This window comes from Salmo salar, chromosome 06, assembly GCF_965601325.2.
Source record: "Salmo salar chromosome 06, fSalSal1, whole genome shotgun sequence".
Taxonomy (NCBI): domain Eukaryota; kingdom Metazoa; phylum Chordata; class Actinopteri; order Salmoniformes; family Salmonidae; genus Salmo; species Salmo salar.
Genome location: NC_138296.1, coordinates 5,932,146 through 5,943,976, shown reverse-complemented (window position 1 = coordinate 5,943,976; position 11,831 = coordinate 5,932,146). Strand labels below are relative to the sequence as shown.

Sequence of the window (11,831 nt, the reverse complement as noted above, 5' to 3'; positions counted from 1 at the left end):
AATAATGCGCGTGGACACTTCCTATTAGGTGCCGTAACATAACACTGCCATAATACATTACTGCTTAGTAACAGCATAGTCGAAGCTCGCATCCGCTACAAGACCATGGTGCTTGCCTACGGAGCTGTGAGGGGAACGGCACCTCCATACCTTCAGGCTCTGATCAGGCCCTACACCCAAACAAGGGCACTGCGCTCATCCACCTCTGGCCTGCTCGCCTCCCTACCTCTGAGGAAGCACAGTTCCCGCTCAGCCCAGTCAAAACTGTTCGCTGCTCTGGCACCCCAATGGTGGAACAAGCTCCCTCACGACGCCAGGACAGCGGAGTCAATCACCACCTTCCGGAGACACCTGAAACCCCACCTCTTTAAGGAATACCTGGGATAGGATAAAGTAATCCTTCTAACCCCCCCCTTAAAAGATTTAGATGCACTATTGTAAAGTGGTTGTTCCACTGGATATTATAGGTGAATGCACCAATTTGTAAGTCGCTCTGGATAAGAGCGTCTGCTAAATGACTAAAATGTAAATGTAAGCATAGCAACTAATATGGATAGAGATAGATCACCTATTCTACATTTATGAGTGTGTGGTGTGATATGTTTATGTTCCGGACACAGTGTGTGTGTGTGTGTGTGTGTGTGTGTGTGTGTGTGTGTGTGTGTGTGTGTGTGTGTGTGTGTGTGTGAGTGAGTGAGTGAGTGAGTGAGTGAGTGAGTGAGTGAGTGAGTGAGTGAGTGAGTGAGTGAGTGTGTGAGTGAGCGAGATGGCAGTTTCTGTGGAAGAAGCCATACTTTTCCACCAAACACTGTACCACATTTACTTAAAGCTGGGATTGTGAAAGAGAGCCACTGGTCGCCCCAGGTGCGTGTTATTGTTTAAATAATAACTAAATAACGGTAGTCCAGACTCTGCTGTTATATCACACCAGCATCATGGGGAAATAACGGTAGTCCAGACTCTGCTGTTATATCACACCAGCATCATGGGGAAATAACGGTAGTCCAGACTCTGCTGTTATATCACACCAGCATCATGGGGAAATAACGGTAGTCCAGACTCTGCTGTTATATCACACCAGCATCATGGGGAAATAACGGTAGTCCAGACTCTGCTGTTATATCACACCAGCATCATGGGGAAATAACGGTAGTCCAGACTCTGCTGTTATATCACACCAGCATCATGGGGAAATAACGGTAGTCCAGACTCTGCTGTTATATCACACCAGCATCATGGGAAATAACGGTAGTCCAGACTCTGCTGTTATATCACACCAGCATCATGGGAAATAACGGTAGTCCAGACTCTGCTGTTATATCACACCAGCATCATGGGGAAATAACGGTAGTCCAGACTCTGCTGTTATATCACACCAGCATCATGGGGAAATAACGGTAGTCCAGACTCTGCTGTTATATCACACCAGCATCATGGGGAAATAACGGTAGTCCAGACTCTGCTGTTATATCACACCAGCATCATGGGGAAATAACGGTAGTCCAGACTCTGCTGTTATATCACACCAGCATCATGGGGAAATAACGGTAGTCCAGACTCTGCTGTTATATCACACCAGCATCATGGGGAAATAACGGTAGTCCATACTCTGCTGTTATATCACACCAGCATCATGGGGAAATAACGGTAGTCCAGACTCTGCTGTTATATCACACCAGCATCATGGGGAAATAACGGTAGTCCATACTCTGCTGTTATATCACACCAGCATCATGGGGAAATAACGGTAGTCCAGACTCTGCTGTTATATCACACCAGCATCATGGGGAAATAACGGTAGTCCATACTCTGCTGTTATATCACACCAGCATCATGGGGAAATAACGGTAGTCCAGACTCTGCTGTTATATCACACCAGCATCATGGGGAAATAACGGTAGTCCAGACTCTGCTGTTATATCACACCAGCATCATGGGGAAATAACGGTAGTCCAGACTCTGCTGTTATATCACACCAGCATCATGGGGAAATAACGGTAGTCCAGACTCTGCTGTTATATCACACCAGCATCATGGGGAAATAACGGTAGTCCAGACTCTGCTGTTATATCACACCAGCATCATGGGGAAATAACGGTAGTCCAGACTCTGCTGTTATATCACACCAGCATCATGGGGAAATAACGGTAGTCCATACTCTGCTGTTATATCACACCAGCATCATGGGGAAATAACGGTAGTCCAGACTCTGCTGTTATATCACACCAGCATCATGGGGAAATAACGGTAGTCCAGACTCTGCTGTTATATCACACCAGCATCATGGGGAAATAACGGTAGTCCAGACTCTGCAGTTATATCACACCAGCATCATGGGGAAAATTACGGTAGTCCATACTCTGCTGTTATATCACACCAGCATCATGGGGAAATAACGGTAGTCCAGACTCTGCTGTTATATCACACCAGCATCATGGGGAAATAACGGTAGTCCATACTCTGCTGTTGTGCAATGATGTCTAAAGGGAACAAACTGTTTTCGTTGTTTGAAGTGACCTTTTTGTTGTTGTAATATCGTTAACAAACGTGGCAGTTTCACCGCTACAGATTTCAACTTTAACTGTCATTCTTCTTTTATGTGAAAACACAACAACATTTAACTGTTTTTAAAACAACCAGTTTTATTGGTCTTTATCTGACCAAACGTTTACCAGGAAAGTTCCATTCAGTGTTATTGAGTTCAATCAGAATCAGGATTGTAATGTCAACAATTTGACTAAATAAACATTATTTACAAACACCAATCAATAACAACAAGAACCGTCCTTTACTAACTAAAGGTTTTTACCTCACATAGGGACAATGAGGAGTTTATTTCAACCCTAAACCCTGGATAGAGGGGCTCAGTGAACGTGGAGGTGAATGTGATCAGGTGGGTCAGTGTGTCAGAGGAGACGCTGTAGAAGGACAGAGTGCCGGCCGGCCAGTCCAGATACACTCCTACTCTGTTGGACGAGGAGGCAGGTAACTCAGTTCTCTCCTTATTGTGCCTGGCAGTGTGACCGTAATCAGAGCAGCACAGACTCCAGGACTTGTCATTGCATCCAAGCCTACTGTCATCAGCTCTTCCTGTCCTGCTGATTCCTCTGTACGTCATTCCTATGTCATCCCCTCCCCCACTCATCTCTGCCTCCCAGTAACAGCGCCCAGTCAGACCCTCTCTACACAGCACCTGGTCCCAGTAGTTAAATCTCTCTGGGTGATCAGGATACAGCTGGTTCTCTCTCCCCCCTGTCACCTTCCTGTTCCCCTCTGACAGAGAGAGGTTTCTGTGTGCTGTGTTCGGGTCCAGTGTGACATCACAGGCATCTGGTTCGGGAAGATCAATATTAGAAATCATTCACATCAGAATGTTAATCATCAAGGCCTTTTATGAGGAGCATTTATTCATTGAATAATACATCTAATTGACAGACTGCTCTAGATGGAATGAAATAATAAAATAATGATTAAATATTTAATATATTGACTATGTACTATATTGAAACAATAAAAGTAGTTAGAAAGGAAAGAGAGAATACTTGTAAATAATATGTTTTTTAGTGTTTCATTTATCGTCTTTTAATCTACAGTCTATACTTTATATGACCATTTGTATGCCAGCCTATACAGTATATCCAACTGGGCAAAAACTGGTTGAATCAACATTGTTTCCATGTCATTTCAACAACCAAAAAGTACATGTGAGGACGTTGAATCAATGTGGAAAACGGATTGGATTTGTAAGGGAATTTTGTATTTTTTCATCTAACTTTTAACCTAAATCCAAGGACAGGGTGACATTCTTTGTTGATTTCACGTTGAATTCAGGTTAGTCGATAACTCAACCAAACATCAATCAAAACTAGAGGTTGAACTGATGTCTGTGCCCAGTGGGGTGTGTGTCTGATTCTACTTCCTTCAAATGGCAGCTTATATTTCATTTGACCAAGTAGGTCAACAGTTGAGTAACTTGACAATGACTCGGAGGTTAAGCTATTTCCTGTTTCATCACTAATAAAACATTTCCTTCCACAGCAGTCAACACTTACATTTTTTCAGCAGCCAGTACTCTCCACAGTGGTCAACACTGCACAAGAAGGAGAACAGTGATTCAGTAAAAAACACACACACACACACACACACACACACACACACACACACACACACACACACACACACACACACACACACACACACACACACACACACACACACACACACACACCACCCCCTTTCCTGGCTTTGCACCCTTGATTAAATGGTTATAACTAACCCAGGAACCCTGAACCAATATTGTCCATGTCACACATGAATTGACACAAACTCCACAATCCCTCTCCACATACTTGAGTTTCTCCAGTCTGCAGTGTGGATCCTCCAGTCCAGCAGAGAGCAGTCTGACTCCTGAGTCTCCTGGGATATTGTAGCTCAGGTCCAGCTCTCTCAGGTAGGAGGGATTGGAGCTCAGAGCTGAGGCCAGAGAAGCACAGCCTTTCTTTGTGATCAGACAGCGTGACAGCCTGCAGAGTTTATCACATATTTACACTCTCTAGTGATTAAAAGAGAAATGGCAGGTGTGTGTCTTCCTCAAACTCAACAGATATTTGCATTTAAAAAATGACCTGATAAAAATAATATTACAATCACATAATTATATAACTAAAAACATTTGACTTTAGTAAGCAAAATGAAAATAAATGATATCAATAGATTGTGTAATTCTTCCTCTTCCAAACATGAATCTGCAGTTAGGTATCTATAACATTTCAATTCAGCTGAGACCAAACTCCCTAGTCTGACATTATTTATTTAACTAGACAAGTCAGTTAAGAACAAATTCTTATTTACAATCACAGCCTACTAATTGTCCTCTATAAATACCTGTTGATCACATGATGAACTATCCCCTTTAGTAAACTAATACAGAACACTGACCTCAGAGTCTCCAGTTTACAGTGGGGATTCCCCAGTCCAGCAGAGAGCAGCTTCACTCCTGAATCCTGCAGGTTGTTGTTTCTCAGATCCAGCTCTCTCAAGTGTGAGGGGTTTGACCTCAGAGTCTCCAGTTTACAGTGGGGATTCCCCAGTCCAGCAGAGAGCAGCTTCGCTCCTGAATCTTGCAGGTTGTTGTCACTCGGGTCCAGCTCTCTCAGGTTTGAGGAGGTTGAGTTGAAAGCTGAGGCCAAGGCTTCACAGCATTTCTCTGTGTACAGTACATGTAGCAGAATATTTGAGAACCAACAATGAATAAGTAATATGCTAATGTATATTCTAACTGACACCCCTACTCATTCAAGGGTTTTTCTTTATTTTTATTATTTTCTACATTGTAGAATAATAGTGAAGACATCAAAACTATGAAATAACACATATGGAATCATGTAGTAAACAAAATAGTGTTAAACAAATCTAAATATATTTTATATTTGAGTTTCCTCAAAGTAGCCACCCTTTGCCGTGATGACAGCTTTGCACACTCTTGGCATTCTCTCAACCAGCTTCATGAGGTAGTCACCTGGAATGCATTTCAATTAACAGGTGTGCCTTGTTAAAAGTTAATTTGTGGAATTTCTTTCCTTCTTAATGCGTTTGAGCCAATCAGTTGTGTTATGACAAGTTAGGGGTGGTATACAGAAGATAGCCCTATTTGGTGAAAGACCAAGTCCATATTATGGCAAGAACAGCTCAAAAAAGCTAAGACAAATGACAGTCCATCATTACTTTAAGACAGGAAGGTCAGTCAATACGGAAAATGTCAAGAACTTTGAAAGTTTCTTCAAGTGCAGTCGCAAAAACCATCATGTGTTATAATGAAACTGGCTCTCATGAGGGCCGCCACAGGAAAGGAAGACCCAGAGTTACCTCTGCTGCAGAGGATAAGTTCATTAGAGTTACCAGACTCAGAAATAGCAGCCCAAATAAATGCTTCATAGAGTTCAATTAACAGACACATCTCAACATCAACTGTTCAGATGAGACTGCATGAATCAGGCCTTCATGGTCGAAATGCTGCAAAGAAACCACTACTAAAGGACACCAATAAGAAGAAGAGACTTGCTTGGGCCAAGAAACACGAGCAAAGGACATTAGACCGGTGGAAATCTGTCCTTTGGTCTGATGAGTCCAAATTGGAGATTTTTGGTTCCAACCGCCGTGTCTTTGTGAGACGCAGAGTAGGTGAACGGATGATCTCCGCATGTGTGGTTCCCACCGTGAAGCATGGAGGTGGAGGTGTGATGGTATTTTGCTGGTGACACTGTCTGTGATTTATTTAGAATTCAAGACACACTTAACCAGCATGGCTACCACAGCATTCTGCAGCAATACGCCATCCCATCTGGTTTGGGCTTAGTGGGACCATAATTTGTTTTTCAACAGGACAATGACCCAAAACACACCTCCAGGCTGTGTAAGGGATATTTGACCAAGGAGAGTGATGAAGTTGCTCATCAGATGACCTGGCCTCCACAATCACCCAACCTCAACTCAATTGAGATGGTTTGGGATGAGCTGGACCGCAGAGTGGAGGAAAGCAGCCAACAAGTGCTCAGCATATGTGGGATCTCCTTCAAGACTGTTGGAAAAGCATTCCTCATGAAGCTGGTTGAGAGAATGCCAAGAGTGTGCAAAGCTGTCATCATGGCAAAGGGTGGTGTCACGATTCCCACCGACGGTGGCGCCCCCTCCTGCTCGGGTGGCGCTCGGCGGTCGTCGTCACCGGCCTATTATCTGCCACTGATTCCCTTTTTGGTTTTCCCTTCTTTTTGGTTTTGTGCACCTGTGTTTAGTTTGGTTAATTAGCGGGGCTATTTATGTTAGCTGGTCCGCTTCCGTGTTGTGCGAGATTATTTCGATTGTGACGGCTCATGTTCGTGTCGGCGCTATTTTACATTTACGCCGTGTGTATTTTCTCCCCTGTGTTTGGGAGTATTTGTTTGATGAGTGAGTGTCAATTAAATACGCCACTACCCTGTGTTCGCCGCTTCCTGTGCCTCATTCCTTCACCACGACTGCCAACCCGTTACAGGTGGCTACTTTGAAGAATCTCAAATATAAAATATATTTAGATTTGTTTAACACTATTTTGTTTACTACATGATTCCATATGTGTTATTTCATAGTTTTGATGTCTTCACTATTATTCTACAATGTAGAAAATGGTAAAAATAAAGAAAAACACTTGAATGAGTAGGTGTCTCCAAACTATTGACCCGTACTGTATATATACTTTTTTATTTTTTTTACGTGTATTTACAGAGCTGTCCTGGAGGCTTTGACCACTGGCAGCAGCCTCAGAAGACCTTCCTCTGATCTGGAGTATTTCTTCAGGTCAAACACATCCAGCTCCTTTTCTGAAGTCAGCAACACAAAGACCAGAGCTGACCACTGTGCAGGTGACAGGTTGGTTTTGGACAGATTTCCTGAATGTAGGTATCTTTGGATCTCCTCCACTAGAGAATGGTCATTCAGTTCATTCAGGCAGTGGAACAGATTGATGCACCTCTCTGGAGATGGAGTGTTCCTGATCTTCTCCTTGATGTACTTGACTGTTTCCTCATGGCCCAGTGAGCTGCTTCTGGTTATTCTTGTCTGTGTCAGTAGGCCGTGTAAGTGAGTCTGATTGGAGTCTAGTGAGAGGCCCAGAAGGAAACGGAGGAACAGGTCCAGGTGTCCATTCTCACTCTGTAAGGATTTATCCACTGCAATAGTGTGGAAGGTGATGGCAGGATTCAACTTCACTAGAATTTTTCTGATGAAGGATTGGTCTTCGGTCATTGGGTTTACATTGTTGTTGTTGAAGGAGAGGAAAACATATAACGCAGTCAGAAACTCCTGAACGTTCAGATGCACAAAGCAGTACACCTTGTCTTGGAACGGCCCATAGTCCTGTCTAAAGATCTGTGTACACACTCCTGAGTTCACTGAGGCTTCAGTGACATCAATGCCATAATTCTTCAGGTCTGCCTCATAGAAAATGAGGTTGCCATTTTCCAGCTGGTTAAAAGCAAGTTTCCCCAGTGCCATGAAGCTCTCTTTATCCCTGTGTGGATCTCTCTCACCTTTCTTGTGGTATTTCTCATTCATCTGTTTGGTCTGAAATACCAGTAACCCAATAAATAATTGAGTCAGTGTCTTGGGCATCTCTTCATTCCTATCTGTACTCAACACATGCTCCAGAACTGTAGCTAAGATCCAACAGAAGACTGGGATGTGACACATGATGTGGAGGCTCCTTGATGTCTTTATGTGTGAGATGATTCTGCTGGCCAGGTCCTCATCACTGAATCTCTTCCTGAAGTACTCCTCCTTCTGTGGGTCATTGAACCCTTGTACCTCTGTCACCTGGTCAACACACTCAGGAGGGATGTGATTGGTTGCTGCAGGTCTGGAGGTTATCCAGAGGAGAGCAGGTGGAAGCAGATTCCCATTGATGAGGTTTGTCAGCAGCACGTCCACTGAGGTTGGCTCTGTGACATCACACCAGCTCTTACAGTTCTCGTACTCATCCAGACCATCAAGGACAAATACAACTTTGCTCTCATTGTGGTTTCCTGGTTTTTGCAATTTTGTTAAAATGTGATTCAAAAAGTCCCTCTCAATCACTCTAGTCTCTGAGACACATTTATGTAGAAGTTCCACAAAACTGTACTTTTCCCCTCACCAAATTCAGATCCCGAAAAGGGAGTGAAATTATGAATTGGATATCCTGAATGAACTTCTGCACAGAAACTGTTTTTTCAATTCCAGCGACTGTCAGCACAGTTCTGATAGGTTTGTCTTTTCCAGGTGATTGTTTGAAGATGTCATTGCAGAGGATTTTAGCCTCTGGTCTTGCTGGATTCTTGGACGTGATCTCGATCTGTCTCACCTCATGTTCATTATTGACCTCTCCACTTCCACCCTCTGTGATGTAGAGCTCTGTGTAGATCTCATTGAGAAGTTGCTTATGGCCCTGCTTTGGTACCCCGTTGAATACATGCTGAAACTTATTTTTTTACTTCCAGTTTATATTCATGTTGGAACTTCTCACCATCTTCATCTGAAGGACCTGACAATGGACAATGGTTATAGAATAGTTAGCAAGCATGTGTTGTTCTCTAGATGCTCAACACTACACAATAAACAAATATATACATTTTTTATTTTACAATATATATGGTTATTGGAAAAATCTAAGCACAGGAAATGAATGGGCATTTCAAAGAAAAAGGATCATTTTACAGGTTAGCCAATAACAAACATACAAATACTGTATAACTTATTTAAGAATTTATATAGAATTTCAATTTTAACAATACAGTAGAATATATACTGCTCAAAAAAATAAAGGGAACACTTAAACAACACATCCTAGATCTGAATGAAAGAAATAATCTTATTAAATACTTTTTTCTTTACATAGTTGAATGTGCTGACAACAAAATCACACAAAAATAATCAATGGAAATCCAATTTATCAACCCATGGAGGTCTGTATTTGGAGTCACACTCAAAATTAAAGTGGAAAACCACACTACAGGCTGATCCAACTTTGATGTAATGTCCTTAAAACAAGTCAAAATGAGGCTCAGTAGTGTGTGTGGCCTCCACGTGCCTGTATGACCTCCCTACAACGCCTGGGCATGCTCCTGATGAGGTGGCGGATGGTCTCCTGAGGGATCTCCTCCCAGACCTGGACTAAAGCATCCGCCAACTCCTGGACAGTCTGTGGTGCAACGTGGTGTTGGTGGATGGAGCGAGACATGATGTCCCAGATGTGCTCAATTGGATTCAGGTCTTGGGAACGGGTGGGCCAGTCCATAGCATCAATGCTTTCCTTTTGCAGGAACTGCTGACACACTCCAGCCACATGAGGTCTAGCATTGTTTTGCATTAGGAGGAACCCAGGGCCAACCGCACCAGCATATGGTCTCACAAGGGGTCTGAGGATCTCATCTCGGTACCTAATGGCAGTCAGGCTACCTCTGGCGAGCACATGGAGGGCTGTGCGGCCCCCCAAAGAAATGCCACCCCACACCATGACTGACCCACCGCCAAACCGGTCATGCTGGAGGATGTTGCAGGCAGCAGAACGTTCTCCACGGCGTCTCCAGACTCTGTCACGTCTGTCACATGTGCTCAGTGTGAACCTGCTTTCATCTGTGAAGAGCACAGGGCACCAGTGGCGAATTTGCCAATCTTGGTGTTCTCTGGCAAATGCCAAACGTCCTGCACGGTGTTGGGCTGTAAGCACAACCCCCACCTGTGGACGTCGGGCCCTCATACCACCCTCATGGAGTCTGTTTCTGATCGTTTGAGCAGACATATGCACATTTGTGGCCTGCTGGAGGTCATTTTGCATGGCTCTGGCAGTGCTTCTCCTGCTCCTCCTTGCACAAAGGCGGAGGTAGCGGTCCTGCTGCTGGGTTGTTGCCCTCCTACGGCCTCCTCCACGTCTCCTGATGTACTGGCCTGTCTCCTGGTAGCGCCTCCATGCTCTGGACACTACGCTGACAGACACAGCAAACCTTCTTGCCACAGCTCGCATTGATGTACCATCCTGGATGAGCTGCACTACCTGAGCTACTTGTGTGGGTTGTAGACTCTGTCTCATGCTACCACTAGAGTGAAAGCACCGCCAGCATTCAAAAGTGACCAAAACATCAGCCAGGAAGCATAGGAACTGAGAAGTGGTCTGTGGTCCCCACCTGCACAACCACTCCTTTCTTGGGGGTGTCTTGCTAATTGCCTATAATTTCCACCTGTTGTCTATTCCATTTGCACAACAGCATGTGAAATGTATTGTCAATCAGTGTTGCTTCCTAAGTGGACAGTTTGATTTCACAGAAGTGTGATTGACTTGGAGTTACATTGTGTTGTTTAAGTGTTCCCTTTATTTTTTTGAGCAGTGTATAATTTACATATATGAACACTTGGACAATGAGTCATTTAGAGCATTGGGCCAGTAACCGAAAGGTTGCTGGATCGAATCCCTGAGCTGACAAGGTAAAAATCTGTCATTCTGCCAAAATTAATCTTGTACCAAAACACTTTCTACTTTTACAGTCTATAACAAAACCTTTTACAACAGTCAGCAGGTGGTGGAGCCCGGCCTGCTCTACTGATAACAGACTGGGACAGGGTGCTGCTAGTTACAGTCTATAACAAAACCTTTTACAACAGTCAGTGGTGGAGCCCAGCCTGCTCTACTGATAACAGACTGGGACAGGGTGCTGCTAGTTACAGTCTATAACAAAACCTTTTACAGTCAGCAGGTGGTGGAGCCCGGCCTGCTCTACTGATAACAGACTGGGACAGGCTGCTGCTAGTTCCTGGTAAACCATGTTGTAATAAAGGGCAAAGTCCATCTCTTATAATGCTTTCATGGTAGAAATGAAACAGTGCCTTCAGAAAGTATTCAGACCCCTTTCCTTTTCCCACATTTTGTTACATTACAGCCTTATACTAAAATGGGTTAAATTATTTTTTTCCCCTCATCAATCAACACACAATACCCCATAATGACAAAGCAAACATAGTTTTTTTTAAATGTTTGCTAATTTTTATATATATATATTTATAAAAAATAAAATATTTTCTTTTACATAAGTATTCAGATTCTTTCCTATGAGATTCGAAATTGAGCTCAGGTGCATCCTGTTTCCATTGATCCTCCTTGAGATGTTTCTACAACTTGATTGGAGTCCACCTGTGGTAAATTCAATTCATTGGGCAGGAAACAGGATTGTGTCGAGGCACAGTTCTGGGGAATTGCTGGACCTCTCTACCGGCAATTTGGCCCGCTTTTCAGAACCAGACTGCTCTAATTCTTCAATGTTTGAGGGGTG

At 43.5% G+C, this 11,831-nt stretch overlaps 1 protein-coding gene across 1 annotated transcript; it reads right to left on the bottom strand.

The window, feature by feature from the left end:
* Positions 1-2,622: 2,622 nt before the first annotated feature.
* LOC106606221 (NLR family CARD domain-containing protein 3-like) lies at positions 2,623-11,327 on the bottom strand. The gene is given in 7 exon segments (XM_082976111.1): positions 2,623-3,330; positions 4,053-4,091; positions 4,372-4,523; positions 4,939-5,040; positions 7,259-8,641; positions 8,643-8,989; positions 11,250-11,327. Coding segments are annotated over 7 exon segments (2,640 nt in total). The 3' UTR covers positions 2,623-2,791.
* Between the last annotated feature and the right edge of the window lie 504 nt (positions 11,328-11,831).